The 17,936-nt window shown below is 34.7% G+C and overlaps 1 protein-coding gene, 4 non-coding genes and 1 pseudogene across 5 annotated transcripts; 1 reads left to right on the top strand and 5 right to left on the bottom strand.

Annotated features, from left to right (window-relative positions):
- Nucleotides 1–90: 90 nt before the first annotated feature.
- On the bottom strand, nucleotides 91–209 carry LOC149703026 (5S ribosomal RNA). The gene has a single exon (XR_016382025.1). It is a non-coding gene; the product is annotated as a 5S ribosomal RNA (ribosomal RNA).
- Nucleotides 210–961: 752 nt separating this feature from the next.
- Nucleotides 962–1,080, bottom strand: LOC149703025 (5S ribosomal RNA). The gene has a single exon (XR_016382014.1). It is a non-coding gene; the product is annotated as a 5S ribosomal RNA (ribosomal RNA).
- Nucleotides 1,081–1,404: 324 nt separating this feature from the next.
- LOC149703024 (5S ribosomal RNA) lies at nucleotides 1,405–1,523 on the bottom strand (annotated as a pseudogene).
- Nucleotides 1,524–1,940: 417 nt separating this feature from the next.
- LOC149703023 (5S ribosomal RNA) lies at nucleotides 1,941–2,059 on the bottom strand. Its single transcript, XR_016381964.1, has one exon. It is a non-coding gene; the product is annotated as a 5S ribosomal RNA (ribosomal RNA).
- Nucleotides 2,060–3,164: 1,105 nt separating this feature from the next.
- Nucleotides 3,165–3,237, top strand: TRNAR-CCU (transfer RNA arginine (anticodon CCU)). The gene has a single exon. It is a non-coding gene; the product is annotated as a tRNA-Arg (tRNA).
- A 9,235-nt stretch (nucleotides 3,238–12,472) lies between these two features.
- Nucleotides 12,473–16,671, bottom strand: LOC149703021 (putative sodium-dependent multivitamin transporter). Its single transcript, XM_089867168.1, has 8 exons — nucleotides 16,331–16,671; nucleotides 16,131–16,269; nucleotides 15,796–16,003; nucleotides 15,573–15,727; nucleotides 13,972–14,171; nucleotides 12,713–12,822; nucleotides 12,604–12,655; nucleotides 12,473–12,524 (listed from the first exon to the last, which is right to left on the bottom strand). Exons 1-8 carry the CDS (start codon nucleotides 16,357–16,359, stop codon nucleotides 12,473–12,475), a joined length of 945 nt encoding a protein of 314 aa, XP_089723294.1. The 5' UTR covers nucleotides 16,360–16,671.
- Nucleotides 16,672–17,936: the final 1,265 nt, after the last annotated feature.

Genomic DNA, 17,936 nt, shown 5'->3' with positions numbered 1-17,936 from the left:
ATGTTCTTTAATTTAAAAAAACTACTCCACTTTAATTAAGAATTTAATCTGTTTCAATTTAAAAATAATATTTTGAATCAAGATAAAAGAAGCCAACGGCACGCAGTGTTCCCAGGTGGTCTCCCTCCCAAGTACTGACTGCGCTCGACGCTGCTTAACTTCGGTGATCGGACGAGAACCGGTGTATTCAGCGTGATATGGCCGTTGCCGTTAGAAGGAGTTCAAATTTGAGATTTAAAACTAATCTGGCATAATTCCCTTATTGCGTAAGAGCTAAACAAATAAGATACATGTCCAGTTTTAAAAAAATAATCTACTTTAGATACATGTCCAGTTTTAAAAAAATAATCTACTTTAGATACATGTCCAGTTTTAAAAAAAATAATCTACTTTAGATACATGTCCAGTTTTAAAAACATAATCTACTTTAATTTCAAAATTAATCTACTTTAATTTCAAAATTAATCTACTTTAATTTCAAAATTAATCTACTTTAATTTCAAAATTAATCTACTTTAATTTCAAAATTAATCTACTTTAATTTCAAAATTAATCTACTTTAATTTCAAAATTAATCTACTTTAATTTCAAAATTAATCTACTTTAATTTTAAAACTAATCTACTTTAATTTCAAAATTAAACTACTTTAATTTTAAAACTAATCTACATTCATTTACAAAATTATTGCGTAAGAGCTAAACAAATTAGATACATGTCCAGTTTTAGAAAAATAATCTACTTTAATTTCAAAATTAATCTCCTTTAATTTTAAAACTAATCTACATTCATTTACAAAATTATTGCGTAAGAGCTAAACAAATTAGATACATGTCCAGTTTTAAAAAAATTATCTACTTTAATTTCAAATTTAATCTCCTTTAATTTAAAAAATTAGTCCACTTTAATTAAGAATTTAATCTGTTTTAATTTTAAAATAATATTTTGAATCAAGATAAAAAAAGCCAACGGCACGCAGTGTTCCCAGGTGGTCTCCCTCCCAAGTACTGACTGCGCTCGACGCTGCTTAACTTCGGTGATCGGACGAGAACCGGTGTATTCAGCGTGATATGGCCGTTGCCGTCAGAAGGAGTTCAAATTTGAGATTTTAAACTAATCTGGCATAATTCCCTTATTTCGTAAGAGCTAAACAAATTATATACATGTCCAGTATTAAAAACATAATCTACTTTATTTTCAAAATTAATCTACTTTAATTTTTAAACTAATCTACTTTAATTTTTAAACTAATCTACTTTAATTTTAAAACTAATCTCCTTTAATTTTAAAACTAATCTACATTCATTTACAAAATTAATCTTCTCTAATTTAAAAAACTAGTCCACTTTAATTAAGAATTTATTCTGTTTTAATTTTAAAATAATATTTTGAATCAAGATAAAAAAAGCCAACGGCACGCAGTGTTCCCAGGTGGTCTCCCTCCCAAGTACTGACTGCGCTCGACGCTGCGTAATTTCGGTGATCGGACGAGAACCGGTGTATTCAGCGTGATATGGCCGTTGCCGGCAGAAGGAGTTCAAATTTGAGATTTCAACTAATTTGGCATAATTCCCTTATTGCGTAAGAGCTAAACAAATTAGATACATGTCCAGTTTTAAAAAAATAATCTACTTTAGATACATGTCCAGTTTTAAAAAAAATAATCTACTTTAGATACATGTCCAGTTTTAAAAAAATAATCTACTTTAATTTCAAAATTAATCTACTTTAATTTTTAAACTAATCTACTTTAATTTTTAAAATAATCTACTTTAATTTTTAAACTAATCTCCTTTAACTTTTAAACTAATCTCCTTTAACTTTTAAACTAATCTTCATTCATTTACAAAATTAATCTTCTTTAATTTAAAAAATTAGTCCACTTTAATTAAGAATTTAATCTGTTTTAATTTTAAAATATTATTTTGAATCAAAATAAAAGAGCCAACGGCATGCAGTGTTCCCAGGTGGTCTCCCTCCCAAGTACTGACTGCACTCGACGCTGCTTAACTTCGGTGATCGGACGAAAACCGGTGTATTCAGCGTGATATGGCCGTTGCCGTCAGAAGTGGTTCAAATTTGAGATTTAAAACTTATTTGGCATAATTCCCTTATTGCGTAAGAGCTAAACAAATGAGATACATGTCCAGTTTTAAAAAAAAACTCATTAAATTTCAAAATTAATCTATTTTAATTTTTAAACTTATCTACTTTCACTTCAAAATTAATCTACTTTAATTTCAAAATTAATCTCCTTTATTTGAAAATTAATCTACTTTAATTTCAAAATTAATCTACTTTAATTTCAAAATTAATCTACTTTAATTTCAAAATTAATCTACTTTAATTTCAAAATTAATCTACTTTAATTTCAAAATTAATCTACTTTAATTTCAAAATTATTCTACTTTAATTTCAAAATTATTCTACTTTAATTTCAAAATTATTCTACTTTAATTTCAAAATTATTCTACTTAAATTTCAAAATTATTCTACTATAATTTCAAAATTAATCTACTTTAATTTAAAAACTGATTTGGCATAATTCCCTAAATACAAAGAACTTAAGTACTAAACCCAATAATTATGAGTCCATTCACGGGTCCAGTTTAAAAACAATTATCTACTAAAGGCAAGTATTTGACCCCTCAATTTATACCACACACATCATTAGCTTAGTTACGCTCTTTTTATCCATCTTACATATAGGCCTTAGCTCCTTATTTATTTTAGCGCCTTTCTTTCCTATCGTTTATTCAAGAGAAATAGATTTTTTTCGGTTAGAACAGATAGCAAGTATATATATAATAGCGTGAGAGAATCGCTAACTAAACTAGTTGATAGAAAGTTTGACTTTGATTAATGACCTTCATAGAGTCCTTTACGAGCGCCGACTACGTGGCCGCGATCCTCGACTTCCTCGTGGAGAGCTGCGAGAGTTTTCCCCTAGATTATTGCTACGTTCTCTTTAAAATTGCTCATAGTTCGATAAACAGTATGACGTCATAGTATTTCAAATAATCCTCTCCCAACTGCTGCTGCTATTTTCAAGATTACTCGGTAAATTAAATTAATTTTGAACCCTACAATATGGCTAGTTTTATATAAAGCGCTAGAGAATCGACCGATTTTTGTGTATTGACCTTGTAAGCCCCTATAACTGTACGCCTCCGTGGCCTAATGGATAAGGCATCGGTCTCCTAAACCGGGGATTGCGGGTTCGAGTCCCGCCGGAGGTACTACGTTTGAATTTTTTTTTTCTTTCGATTATTTATTATCTTAATGCAAAATTTGTATCACACTATTTAAAGGCTGAAACACAGAATATTTACCTCTTTTATGTGACCTACTTTATATAACCCAGTTAAATTCTCTCTAACCGTAAAGTATCGCCATCTACCATATATGCCTAGTATTTTTTTTGCTTGAGATGTTTTTTTATTATGATGCTTGATATTAGTAAATGAAATTTAATTATTAAAATAAAATTTAACTATTTAACGTAAAAAAGGTTTTGCCAAAAAATTTAATTAGACTAATACAAATATTATATTTTAATTGTATGGTTTAATCTAAGACCATTAAACACTGTTTAATTCTACAATACCGGTAGGGTAGGCCGTTGTAGATATGACTTGACACACTTCCGCAATGTTAATCGTCATAGGTTTAATAGCGAATTAAGATGCTATATTCACCCTTAAATTCCACGAAGATTTTGGTCTATATTAAATTAAATAAGCAAAACTAATTATTAATTTTTACCTATATTTTTAAAAAATAAACAAAATTTGTTATTAATGAAGGACTGTATTAAGTTAAATATACCAGACTAATTAATAGTTTTTACCTGTATTAAGTTAATTAAGCCTAAATAATTAATAAATTTGGCTTACATTTTGTTAAATATACCAAACTGTTAATAATTTTGGTTTTTATGATGATAAAAATGAAATTAATTAATAATTTTCGGAAGTATTAAATTAAATAAACGAAATTAATTATTAATTTTTTCTATATTAAGTTAAACAAACCGAACTAATATATAATATGTTAAATAAACATAACTAATAAATAATTTTGGCCTATATTTAGTTAAATAAACCAAATTAATTAATAATTTTTATAATTATAATGTAAAATAAATCTAATTATTTCAAAATTTTGGCCCATATTAGGTTAAATAAACCAAATTAATCAACACTTTGGCCTATTTTATCAAACATAAATCAAGGGGACAATCACTAAGTAAATATTCTTTGTTCTGGTCGAATTGAAGGTTTCAGCAAGGATTTCAGTAATAAGTAGGGTTGTAAGTCGGAAAATTTTCCGGAAAATGACCGAGCTATATTTTTCCGGAAAATTTTCCGTATTTTTCCGCTACCGGTTTTTCAATTAAAAAGTTAAAACTTTAAAATTTTTCAATTGCCTTTCTTTTCAAAATATTCATTATTTTGTTTTAGGTGAATTCGGAGGGGTAAAAAATTGTCCAAGGGCACAGAGTCTAGTGACCCCTATTCTCTATAGGAAAAGCTCACTCATTTGCTATCGCTTGCATGCATAGGGTTACCGTTTGCTCTTATGACGGTATAAGGCGTTAGAGAGTCCAGACCTAACCGTTAAGAGACCCAAGTGAAACTAAAATTATCAGGCATAAAGGATAGTGATAGTCTGCGTCATTGTAAGGGAAACGAGGTGTTATGTTGTTAACCCTGTTTAAAGTCACAAATTATGGGAAAATCACCACTAATATTTGGTGGTACTTTAATAGATCTACTAACGATGGCAAAATAACTGGAGAAAGTTTTAAATCTTTAAAAGTTAGATAGATTGACTCAAAGCTCACATAATTGCTAGTTTTATATTTTTCCGCGTTTTATTTTTCCGGAAAATTTACAACCCTAGTAATAAGAAATATTGATTTTTCCTCCTTTTAATTTTAAACCTACAGCAATTTTATCGCTAATTATAAAATTAATATTCATTAAAATCCTACGTAGAATCTAATATGGCAGTCGAAGTAGATTTTAAAAAAAGTTCTCAATTAGCATATTTGCTGACTTTTGCCGGAAATGTTTTTTAAATAATTATCGACTGTAACAAGATAAATAAACGAAATATTTTTGCCTATATAATGTTGTAAAAACATAGCTAATAAACAATTTTGGTCTATATTTAGTTAAATGAACCAAATTAATTAATAATTTTTGTATAAATAATGTAAAATAAATCAAATTATTTAAAAATTTTGGCATAAAATAACACTAAGAAAGTGTTTTATAACCCATGGCCATAGGGTAAAATGGCGGCTAGGTCCTATATTATCCTATAATTTCATGAAAGGTCCTATATTATCCTATAGTTTCATGAAAGGTCCTATATTATCCTATAATTTCATGAAAGGTCCTATAATTTCGTGAAAGGTCCTATATTATCCTATAATTTCGTGAAAGGTCCTATATTATCCTATAATTTCGTGAAAGGTCCTATATTATCCTATAATTTCGTGAAAGGTCCTATATTATCCTATAATTTCATGAAAGGTCCTATATTATCGTATAATTTCGTGAAAGGTCCTTTATTATCCTATAATTTCAAGAAAGGTCCTATATTATCGTATAATTTCTTGAAAGGTCCTATATTGTCCTATAATTTCATGAAAGGTCCTACAATGCCCTATAGTTTCATTAAAGGTCCTATATCATCCTATAATTTCATGAAAGGCCCTATATCATCCTATAATTTCATGAAAGGTCCTATAACATAATACATTTTTGATTAAGTGGAAGCTTTCGTGTAGTTTAGAATCAAATTTATGAAAAGTTAAGCTCTTTTATCGAGAGCACATTTGAATAGACACCGAAATTGCGGAGCTAACTTTGTCGCTCAGGGCATTTATATTATATTTTAATTAAGTTCGTGTTTTCAAAGAAAGATCCAATTTGTTATCTTTATGGAGATTTTCCTGCATAAGACAAAATATTATTATAAAGAGCGTTCTTAGTCCTATATTTTCCTATGAAACCCATTTTCTCTCCTAAAAATTCCAATAATTAAGGAAAAAAACATCATATTTTTCCTATAAAGTATTTAAATTTTTGGTTGGGCTCCCTGTAGGCTGTTATACCAGTAATTTTTGGTATTAAAATTAACTTTCATTTTATAACCAATTAAATTTAGTAAGATTGTCAATAGCGAAGCCAAGAATTAAGCCTACTGTCTAAGATCATATTTCATAAAATTTCAATTAAAATTCCTTTGCTCAAAGTCTACGCGGCCTATTTTCACTTTATAGTTTTAATCAGTAAAAAAAATACCTTCCAAACTCGAAGTTATAAAGAAACAGTTTTTAGGGAAAGCTTGAGGCTTATGATACGCTACATTAAATCTCATAAGAGAATAGTGGTCTTGCACATGAGTATATCAAGACCATAACATTCCCCTTAAAGAAAAGAAAAATGGATGAAGGGTCGCAAAAAATAATCTAACGCGCCTATTTCCGCAGTGGATCCTCTAGAGAGCGCAATCCCACTTTTCATATTTCTGCCAACCGTATCGGCCTTATAAAGCCTGGTTTTCACTGGCCCAAAACGCAGGAAAAACCGCGTGTCATACCAGGAGCAGATGACAAAGGAGTCTCGGACGCTAGCTTCCACAATATAGAGGGCAATGGGACCCGCGTACGTCACAGCTGTAGCGGTATCGTTTGCCATAGAGGCTCTATCAGACATTATAGCAGACGATGCTTTTGGTGGATTATATCTGGCACCAAAGTCTGCTGGGAATTTTTTTTTGTAATAACGGACTGACGGTGGCTACTGAGGTTCGTCTTACCCGATCGCGACATTAATATACACAATATAATTACTTTATTCAAACAGCTGTAATCGTTGGTATTAAGATAAAAGATAAGACTACATTTTGTGACCTTAAAGGTAGGAATTAATTGACTGCTACAAGAGGTTGGAAACGAAATCACTGTCTCTTACTTTTTGGTTTTAAAAGATCGTGAGTGATTTCTTTTCCCAACCTCTTGTAGCTATCATTTAATTCAAGAAGAAATTTAGAAAAATTTGGCACTGAAACACATTTAAGTTTTTTAATAGTGTACATACGTTACTCACTGGGCTTTTCATTATCAATTTTAGTCTAAAAAAAGATTAAAAAGTCGTTGAAATCCATTTTTTAACTCTAATACTCGTTAAGCCTAGGCTAATTATAAGCAGACGATACGTATTTTTAAAGAGAGGCTCCAGACGCGATTTCCCAGATCTCCTTTCGAGACTTTGCAGCCTTGCTATTGGTTGGAAAATAGAGCTCAAATTTCCTACGAGAGGTGGCACTGGCGTAATGATTTTGGTTAATAACCGTGACGTTCGCGGATCCCATTGCCCTCTACATTATGGAAGCTAGCGTCCGAGACTCCTTTGTCATCTGCTCCTGGTCATACTGTTTTTCCAGAAGTAACTTGCCGCAAAGTTTAGTGTTTTCTGGGCGGCAAGCACGGAATTGGTTTACTATTTTTCCACAAAATTTTACGGAAAGGAAAGCGCTGGCCAATAGGAAGCGACGAATGCGTGACGTCATAGGCTTGTTTTTGGTCAGCTCGCGATGTTTTCTATGACGCCATTTTTATTTTAATTGAAGGCATTTGTGTTGTCGAGTTAAATTTATAAAAATGTATAGCCAACGATTTGTTAAAGAAATTTGGCTTAATCGTTATTTATATGATAAAAATTAACGTTTTTACAAAGACAATAAAGTCTATGAAAATCGATAGGTTTCTATTGGTGCATTTTCAACGTGACTGGTAAGCCTTGGTCTCCGCGAGCTCGCGCTCCTACATCTTTGGATTAAATACGAAACGGTAGTCAAGTTTTCGGGTGAGTGCTATATCCATACGTAGTCGTATTTAATCCAAGCCTACATGTTTCAGTGAGGATTTATCGCTAAAATTATGCGGAATTTTCTTTAACGGTTCTGTAAAATTTGTTTGGTGAAAACCAGGCTTAAGGGAAGCTGCGAAGAAAAAAAAATCCATTCTCGTTCCTACTCCATAGCGAGGCGTTGGCGACTATTATCTAGAAGACATATTTCCTTTTGTAAGGAGGAGCTAGAGGCCTGTGGGTTGTTGGCCCCTTTATACATCAAGACCGAGCTGAGGTTCTCTTGGGCTATATAAAGCGGAAAACAAGGACTGAGCGGAAAAACCTGGCTATATCAGTTAAGGGTAGCGTAAAAACTGACCTTCCTACCTGTTTGAGTGTTCGTGGGAGCCTAATGAATGAATAAATACCGAGATAAATAAGCAACTTAAATAGTTACGACATGTGGTATACCATTAGCGTCTCCCTGTGAGATATGTTCCTGGGAAATATTGATATTTTTGAAGTGGCGGGAATTATTATTTAATGTTATGGGACAGTTCACCTGAGAACATTTAAATAAATAGTCATCATAAGCGCGTTATAAGCTTGCCATAAGTTTATAAGATATGTTCCATAAGTATGACACTACATATACTTCGCAATGCTCAGTGTTCAAAAAAAAACCCAGCCCACCTGGTTTTATTGGGTATTTGGGGGTTATTTTGCGGGGGGAGATATTCATTCAGAAGTAAGCGCTTAATAAAAAAGTCTTAAAAAAATAATAATAAATATAATATTAAATAGTACTTTTACAGTCGAAACAACAAATATCTTATACTCTCTTTAAAATGGAATTATTCTAGCGTTCAAATTCATCGTAATTGGAAATCTTAGTGATGGGTTTTATTAAGTGGGTTTTTTATGGTGGGTGAAACCCAATAAAACCGGCGGTTTTTTATTTGGGCTGGGTTTTTCAATTCGAACCCTGGTAGTGCTAGAGACTTCCAGAGAGCTAGCTTTTGCAGCCCATCTTCCTATTTATTAGTCTGCACTGAGCCTTTGACGGCGCATCGCCAGACGTCGCTTTACGAGAATCTGTGACGTTTCACCTACGTCACTAAGTGACAAGCTCTCACTGAGTAACCAGTGACAAACTTATGGACCATATCTTATGAACTTATGGCTTGCCAATATGAAGGTGATGCGAAGGAACGGAGTATAAACGAGGAATGAGCTATATCATCGCTATATTCAAAATAGCTTTACCAAATAGAAGACAGTGTTATAATGAAGGCGAATTTTTAATTTGACGATTATCGGAACAGATGATACATTAAAAATTGCGTTATATTTTGAAGGAAACGTTTAGATAACATTATACCTTAAAAGAACGGGCTTTTTCTTAATATAAAAGGAAAAGTAATTAAAAAATAATCTCTTTTTACCAAGTAATTATCATTTAATTAGTCTTAAAAACTAAGACTGTGAATGGCGTTTGCTATCCTTAACCTCTTATCCTTACGGGATTGGTTGAATTCTCACAGGGAAATGTCAAGGGTCATCGCACTATTCTTTCTTGTTTCATCGCAAATAAGAAATTTTCTTTTTGCATGGCTATCACAAATTCACAATGTGTGATATGTAACATCGCGTTTTGTTGCACATCGTGTTAAGAACCAACGCTGACCGATCTATCTACAAACCGGAAGATAAAACCGAGATCATGTATCATTGTACGTTATCAGGTGGTCTTTTATAGATTATTGGTTTCGTAAATATTAGCATTTGAGATATGAGTCGATAGTTTCCCAAACAGCGGCGTTGTTCAAAACTGCTGTTTTAGAAATAGCGGCCGGTCTTAACCTATACTTTATAATGCTAAAGACTTACTGAGACCTAGTTCGAGATCGAAAGGCGAGACTTGCCAACACTCGATTTGCAGCCCATCTTCCTATTTAGTCTGTAAATTAAGCCTTTAACAGTGTCTCACCAGGTGTCGCTTTACGAGAATATTTGAGTTTAACCTACGTCACTTCCTGACAAGCTCTCTGCAGTAACCAGTGACAAACTTATGAACATTTCTAATAAACTTATGGTTCCATACGTTTTGTCAGAAGTATATAATACTTCTCTTCGAGAGAAGTGTACCACAAAGCTGTGTAATTGCAACATCAGAACATTTGGAGCAAGGTTACTAAACCGAACGAGATACGCGATAAATAGTTCCCTCATCATTACTCTATTAGCGCTTAACTATTTTCCAAAGTGCGCTTGTGGATTTTTGTCCCACCCCAAGACGAGGTTTGTGGGATGACTGCTGGGAATTTAGTGCCAAAAAATTATAGAATTCACCTTACGGTGCCACGCCCATCTGAAGTTTGATGAGCGGGAAAGCAAACAAAAAGGTTGTGCCTGGGAAGAATAACGTTACATAACTAAAGTATTAAGAGGATACAGAGTGCCATCCTTCTTATATTATCCCCTTCTGGTTTTGTTAACCGCAGTTCTTTAGTACATGACCCCTCGGCCCTCTCTTGAAAAACAATATAGAGGTCCCTCCGGGCAACGCTTATAAAAAGTAAATGTTATAACTGCGACGAAGCTCTCGAGCGTGAAGAGGCGGGATATATAGGAATCGTCGCGAGTGTGATGGGTCAAGTGTCGAAAAGGCTAGCCACCGAAAAGATGATGAGAAGATGGGGAGATGAAAAACGGCAATGGAAGGGGCCGCGTTGGACAGGGACCTATAGGTCATCGTCCTTTTCAGAAAGAAATACATTTAAGGTGCCATCTCCACCACCCCGTTTTCGTTTTTCCTCTCTAAGTCACGTGGTTAAGCTCAGCCCGCTCACGGTATCTTTCGCTTAGTGATTTCACCAGAAGTAGGATAAGGGACTAGAAGTATCGAGGTAAGCAAATTCTTCACTTGGCGAAAGTGAATATTCTTGAAAACACAAAAACGGTTGGCCCTCTGGTAGCGGTTTCTGAATTTTCCCTCCAAAACGTAAGACGCTCGCGGCGGTAGACGGCCGAACTAAATTCCAGCAGCTGCGTCTGTGTTCCGCGGCTTAGGTTGAGGGGAAGGGGGTAGGAATTTTTTTTGGAACAAGACCAATTTTTTCTCTCTAGTGTAGGCGCGAAGGAAGCGGCATAAAATCCTCAAATTTGTTCACTAGTGCCAGGATCTATTACCAATGCTAGAGCTCTTTACTTCTAGTCTCATCCTACTTCTGATTTCACTAATCTTAAAGTGGGAAAAGATACTCGTGTAAGGAAGTATCACCTTCCTGAACATTTTGAGCGTGCGTTACTATGACTACGGAGAACGATTAAAACATGTCTCTTTCCGCCGTTACCAGGGTTACCGCGCGTGTTCTTGGTTTTTCCGTGACGTTAAGCAGCCTTAACGTGATCGTCTTCTAAAATAATCTTGTGGTGAAAATATTTTCAAAAGTATACACTTTATTTTGGAATTAAAGTTACTGCTGAGAGCCTTAAACGTGGGAAAATCAATCATCTATAATTAAAAAATTAGTCAACATTAATTAAAAATTGATGAACATTAATTTAAACAACATTAATTGAAAATTAATCAATAATATATTATAAAATTTACACATTCAAGTTTTCGTACACAGTGCCAAACGTGCCATATAGAACCGTAAGGGATTTCGAAACTAGCCAATGACGGTGCCTCATAGAACCTTTCTAGAAGAGTTCTATGCGGAACAATTAAAGGTTCAAAATAACAGACATCAGTTAAGAACCCTTTTTCCGGCTAAGTAGAACCATGTTTTCACTACACAAGAGTGTAGTGAATCTTGAGAACCATTCGTTGGACATTCAGTTTTCTTGAATAAGTGAACGCATATCATCATGTGTGAAGGTAGGGAAAAATTTCTCAGTAGATTGCTTAAAGAATTTTAAGATTTTCTTACCGAGAGATAATAACGAAACCAAATTTATGATAATAAATAAGCCTCTCCAATGTAACCTTGCATCTCGCTTTTTGGCGCCTGCCCTCTAAGCGCTTTGGGTCCAGAGAGAGCGCAGAGACGGTTATGGGTCAACCCCCTTGTACGTCTCGATACTGTGGGTTGCCTACCGTCTTTATCACATCGAAAAGGCTTGTAGCAGCAGAAGTGAGATGAGACTAGAAGTACTGAGCTAACAAAATTCTTCACTTGGCGAAAGTGAATATTCTTGATAATGATAATACACCAACGGTTGGCCCTCTGGTCGCGGTTTCTGAATTTTCCTTCCAAAACGTGAGACGCTCGTGGCGGTAGACGGCCGAACTAGATTCAAACACCGGCGTCCGTGTTCCGCGGCTTTAGGTTGAGGGGAAGGGGTAGGAAATTTTTTCGGACTCAACCAATGTTTTGCTCTCTAGCCTAGTGTAGGCGCGATGAAAGCGGCATAAAATCCTTGTGCCTGGATCAGCTACAGAAGGTCTTATTACTTCTGCTTCTTGAACTTCTTAGTTTTACTTCATCAATTTGGAAATATTTTTATTGATAGATTTGACGTACATTAACACATAACCTTCAATCAAGAATATCGTAAATGAAAGTAAACAAAATCAATAGTGAATCAAAATCTGGATTCAAGATAATGGTACAGCTTCTAACCGGTCGCTTTCACTTGCATGGCTGTAACTTAAAAAATATGGTTTAGTTTCTGTAAATTAATTGTTTGGCACTTACTCGTACCCCTTTTCTCAAACCTTTTACTTACATATCTTTCGCGTGCCTTTCCGTATAGAAAATATTTCTTAAGCCTCGGCCAGCTGTAATATTATAGGTTTAAACAAATGTTTTTATATTGCGTTTTGTTTTTAACCAACCTGGCCACAAACTATAAATTTCCGAAAATAATATACCAATGAAGATGCTTAGAACAAATCCCAAAACATTATACCACATGTACGAAATCTTGTAGAATGGAAGGAATAAACTTTCGTGTGGGAAAATAAAGTTTTGATTAATGTTTCAACTACGTAAATTTTCAGGGATTACTAAGCTGGAGCGCAACAGCCTAGTAATTACATTGTGAGGAATTAGTAACCCAACACCATCCCTTATTTTTAACCTAAGTCACGCAAGTAAACCAGCTAGGGGTAACGTCCAAAGTAGGTCCAAGAAGGACCAAGATATTAAAGGGATGTACAATCCGTTATGTATGGGCGTGTCTATAAGACTCAAGAACTATATTTTTTAGTAGTAGTGTTACTATTTCCTGGAGTAGTGATTAGGCTGTCGTCTGCTTGAACGTCTGTTTCTACGGTAGATGCCCATTCTGATAATGCTACGAACTTCACGCATGCTCAGTAGAGCTATATTTGATGGAAGATAAGTTTGATATAGGCCCCGCCCATACATAACGGATTGTACATCCCTTTAAAGGGAATGAGAAGCTTCGTTTGAAAAACCTCTGATTTGTATAAGAAAAGAATTAATTTCTGTGAATTCAATAATATCGAGCTTTTAATTCTCCGATTTCTGGTTATTTGGCATTATGCATTTGAAAATGCTTCGTATGAAATTATTTGAAATCCACTTTTTATGAAAGGCTAAAACGTTTCCAGTAGGCTGACGTCACAGATATATTTTTCACGCGAGATGGTGCCACTCTCTCGGCTATCAGACCCAGAGTTTAGACTGGCGAGAAGCTCAAGACGCGTATAGGATTCCCGCGCTTTTTTTCCTGACGTCATAGTGATATCATCAAACGGGCGAACAAGCTCGACAAGACAACATTGTTGATATATGGAAACTGAGTTTTCATGATTTTTCAATGGATTTTAAAAATAGAAACGTTTAGAATGAACAGATTAGAAGCACCTTGCGCAAGATAACTTGAATTTTAAATCCTGAAAATCCTGAAGTTTTTCGTGTTTTGTCAGCACGCACAAAGCTAGGTTAGATAGCTGATACCGATGTTATAACAGAGTATATACAGAATAAGCTGTCGTTCAAGATAGGGAGTTGCCTATCCTATAGCCTGAAAACAAATTTCCTCTTGCACGCACATTCTTTATCCATGGTATTGGGATACGGCTGCCACGTTTCAACTACTATTATTATTATTAATTTACGGACTTACCTCTTTGTTGCTGGTGCAACTACTTCATATATTTCTGTAGAGTTAATCATTCCTGATTGGGAGTGAATGGCCGTGAAATTTTCACAATCATTAAAGGAGTGTTCCAACGTAATGTATTTCGGTTTGGAGACGTACAAGAAGTTGCCCATTATAATCCACGCGTTAAAGATCATAGCAGCCAGTAAACTGAACAAGCAAATCTGAGTGTGAAAGAGTTATCAATTTTTCATACTGGTTATTATGGTTTCTTAATTTAAACTGTTCGTAAGCATTCCAAAAACTCATTTACAATTACATCTTAGGCAACATAACTTGCTGGTTAGTTAAGTCCTCTCTAAACAATATATATGGCCCAAACCATGGATAAAGAATGCGCGTGCGGAAATTTGTTTTCACGCTATAGGATAGGCAACTCCCTATCTCGATCGACAGCTTATTCTGAATATACTCTGTTACAGCATCGGTTGTCAGCACGCGCAAACCTAGGTCTCTATGTAACGTAGCTTTGTACGTGTTGTCAAGAGATCAAAAACTTCAGGATTTAAAATATCCGCGAGTTTTTTTAGCTCGAGTGCACGGACCTCTAGGCCTTAGTTTCAAATGCGTGTGAAATTGCCTACAGTCTACTACACGTATTTGAAACTAAGGCCTAGAGGTTCGTGCACTCGAGCTACAAAATTCGCGGATATTTCAAATCCTGAAGATCCTGAAGTTTTTCGTCTCTTGTCAGCACGCGCAAGGCTAGATTACATAGAAACCTAGCTTTGCGCGTGCTGACAACCGATGTTGTAACGGAGTATATACAGAATAAGCTGTCGTCCGAGATAGGGAGTTGCCTATCCTGTAGAGTGAAAACAAATTTCTAGGGGTGTGCGAATACCACATTTTGGGTATCGAACCGGTTATCGAATACCAAAAACTTTTCCTTATCAAATACCGAATCGAATAGTTTATTCCAAATCGAATACCGAATAATTGGGCCTTGGTAATTTTTTTCCTTCCCGATTAATCGCGAATAGTTAAGCCTAGTAACCGCGAATATTTAACCCTAATATTCGCGAATACTAGGCCAACTATTCACGGTTAATCGGGTAGTAACCCTAATATTCGCCAATAGTCAATACAAAGCAAGGAGAAGAACATTTAGAAGCTCCTAAATTTCAAAATACCTCTCCTCATTGGTGGTCAAGTATTTCTTAAAATTTTCCTATTCACTTGCCGGTAGTTTTTGATGGGGACAAATAAAATTGGGATGCTATTTTTTTAAATAAGGTGGGTCTCTCTAGTGCCAAGGACCTAAATTTATGGTAGTCGAACTTTAACCGAATAGCCAGTTCGGTATTCGATATTCGAATCGAATAGTGAAAATGGGCTTATCGAATACCGAATCGAATTATTCGGTTCGGTATTCGATCGAATTATTCGATTGAAACGGTTAACCGCACACCTCTACTTGAAATTTCCTTTGGCGCATTCTTTATCCATGGCCCAAACCATAATCAATGTCATCGGATTTGTTCATACCATTTACAAGTAGCGCTTATCAAGCGCGATCGAACATGTGTTAAAACACAGAAACGAATAAATTCTTGCACTTATACCCTTTTAGTAATTTTCTTGTAGAACATGGCCAGCAAAGCTACTCCAGCCAATGGTCCTCGGAATATTCCATTGATGATTTGAATTGCTTTTACAGCGTGCCCCAAAAATGGTATGATAAAACTGATCAAGGTGGCCATCAAACCGAAAGCAAAGCCTTATACGATGAAATTTTTATATTATGGTCAACCTACAGGCGAAAACGTCAGCTTAAAGAATTCTTACTTAAACAAATACACAACTTTACGGACAAACTTTCATTTTGGTTTAAGTTGGGGTACATTGGCTTAAGGAAATCTTCCAAAGCTTGAGCCGCGAAAGCATTTATATACGATGAGAAAGTACTGAGAGATGCGCTAATGATTCCGCCAATGGCTACTCCCTTAAGGATTGGGTAATCTCTGAACAGATCACCGATGGCGTAAATAAACACCTATCAATATAGCAATATAATTATAAGATTTTACAGAGGTGCGCGATATGTTTGATATAAAAAATCTTATACGAGTTAAAATTACTGCTTATTCTTTAACGTTTATAGTTCTGATTTACTTTCTTACTTGGTCAATTCTTTTTACACCAGTGTGTTCAGGGACACCGAGAGGATTGCACTGACCATATATGATGTAGAGAACCGCCCCGACCGTCGTAACTGCGGCGTTCAAACCCAAAATGACCACGCCAGATCCGATGACTGAACTATACGTTTATATTTGTTAGGGCCTAAATTAAGCTTTGTCCACTTTGAGCTCGCACTCACGTGTTCGCGCCTTCGTTTATTCGCATCATCGTAACTTGAAAAATACTTGCTCTACTGTTCAGATACACGCAAATATTTTGCTTTTCCTTTTCTGAGAGCCAATGAAATTCGAGAAATCATTGCGTCATCTACGTTGACCATATTTATTAATAGTGACTCGACTGAACTGAGTTGCACGCTGCTTCCGCCATTGTGAAAAAGTGACAAAAACTAAACTAATCAACACTCTCCACACCCCACCCTGTGATTGGTGCTTTTCTCGCGAAGGCGCGAAATTCTTGGCCTAGTCGCAAGAAATTTGCATCTTCGCGATATGAGGACGCAAAGTAGCGAAAACCCAATTTGGAAAGCGAAGCGAAGATGCGAACGCGCAAAATGTGTCAGTCTGGACAAGTCTTTAGAGAGACCAGTCTACCACATATAAACTTACCTTCTAGCCACTTGGTTAGATTTCGCCGCAAGCACTCTTTGCAACATAGCTTGATTAATCAGAAACATGTCCAATGAATTGAGGAGTCCAGATAATATTAAGGCCCAGATTGAAGCCCGGGTCGTGTCCCCTTCAACCCAACTACAATAAAAGTCAATTAATGCACAGTGCGTAAAATTCTCTGTCATTGGTGAATCTATGCCTTGGGTTCCTCTAAGAGAGTGCTTAGCCATTAATTACAATAAGGATTGAGACAGTTTTTATAAAATAATAAGTAATGATCATAGATATCTTAAATAATTATGAACTTAAGTAATTTATACTTTATTAAATTGGTTCGTATTAGAGTTGTAAGTCGGAAAATTTTCCGGAAAATGACCGAGCTATATTTTTCCGGAAAATTTTCCGTATTTTTCCGCTACCGGTTTCTCAATTAAAATGTTAAAACTTTAAAATTTTTCAATTGCCTTTCTTTTCAAAACATTCATTATTTTGTTTTCGGTGAATTCGGAGGGGGAAAAATTGTTTGTTATCCCTGTTTAAAGTCACAAATTATGGGAAAATCAACCACTAATACTTAGCGGTACTTTAATAAATCTACTAAAGATGGCAAAATAACTGGAGAATATATATATTGTAAACAATGTTATGCAAATAACGCAACGTGAATGAAAGGCCACTTTTCATCTGGTATGTGCAAAAAGTGTTCCCCATCTGTATTGAAAAGTTTTAAAATTAACTGCACGAAAAATGAGTCATCTCATGATATGCAACTACATTTGGTAAGTCAGCGAGGTGTAATTAGTCAAATTCGTAATTCAATTATATAAAAAGGCTGCAGTTTCTATTTTAAAATGTATCTATTATATCAATTTCGAACTCAGGACAACAAAACTGAAGAAGCTATCGAAATATCTTCAAAAGTTTGATAAATTGACTCAAAGCTCACTTAATTGCTAGTTTTATATTTTTCCGATTAGCGGAAAATGTTCCTCTTTGCGGAAAATTTTCCGGAAAAGTTTCCGGAAAATTTTCCGCGTTTTATTTTTCCGGAAAATTTACAACACTAGTTCGTATTAATGTCTAGGGGATAAATCATTTTAAAAGAAATAATAAATTAAATAAAGCTTAATGCTTTTAAACATATTAAACTGTCGTCATTGAGTTAAACATAAA

The sequence above is a fragment of the Phalangium opilio genome, unplaced genomic scaffold (genome assembly GCF_054372755.1).
Source record: "Phalangium opilio isolate 3A_F unplaced genomic scaffold, DU_Popi_V2 ptg000017l_1, whole genome shotgun sequence".
Taxonomy (NCBI): domain Eukaryota; kingdom Metazoa; phylum Arthropoda; class Arachnida; order Opiliones; family Phalangiidae; genus Phalangium; species Phalangium opilio.
This window is presented reverse-complemented; position numbering and strand designations above follow the sequence as displayed.

What these genes read in the sequence shown, in the direction of transcription:
- LOC149703021 (XM_089867168.1), bottom strand. Translation starts at nt 16,359, where the DNA reads ATGATGCGAATAAACGAAGGCGCGAACAC. An exon ending in ATAAACGAAGGCGCGAACAC is followed by an intron (nt 16,270 to 16,330) that starts GTGAGTGCGAGC and finishes ATAAACGTATAG; the next exon opens with TTCAGTCATCGGATCTGGCG. An exon ending in GTTGCACCAGCAACAAAGAG is followed by an intron (nt 12,823 to 13,971) that starts GTAAGTCCGTAA and finishes CCCACACGAAAG; the next exon opens with TTTATTCCTTCCATTCTACA.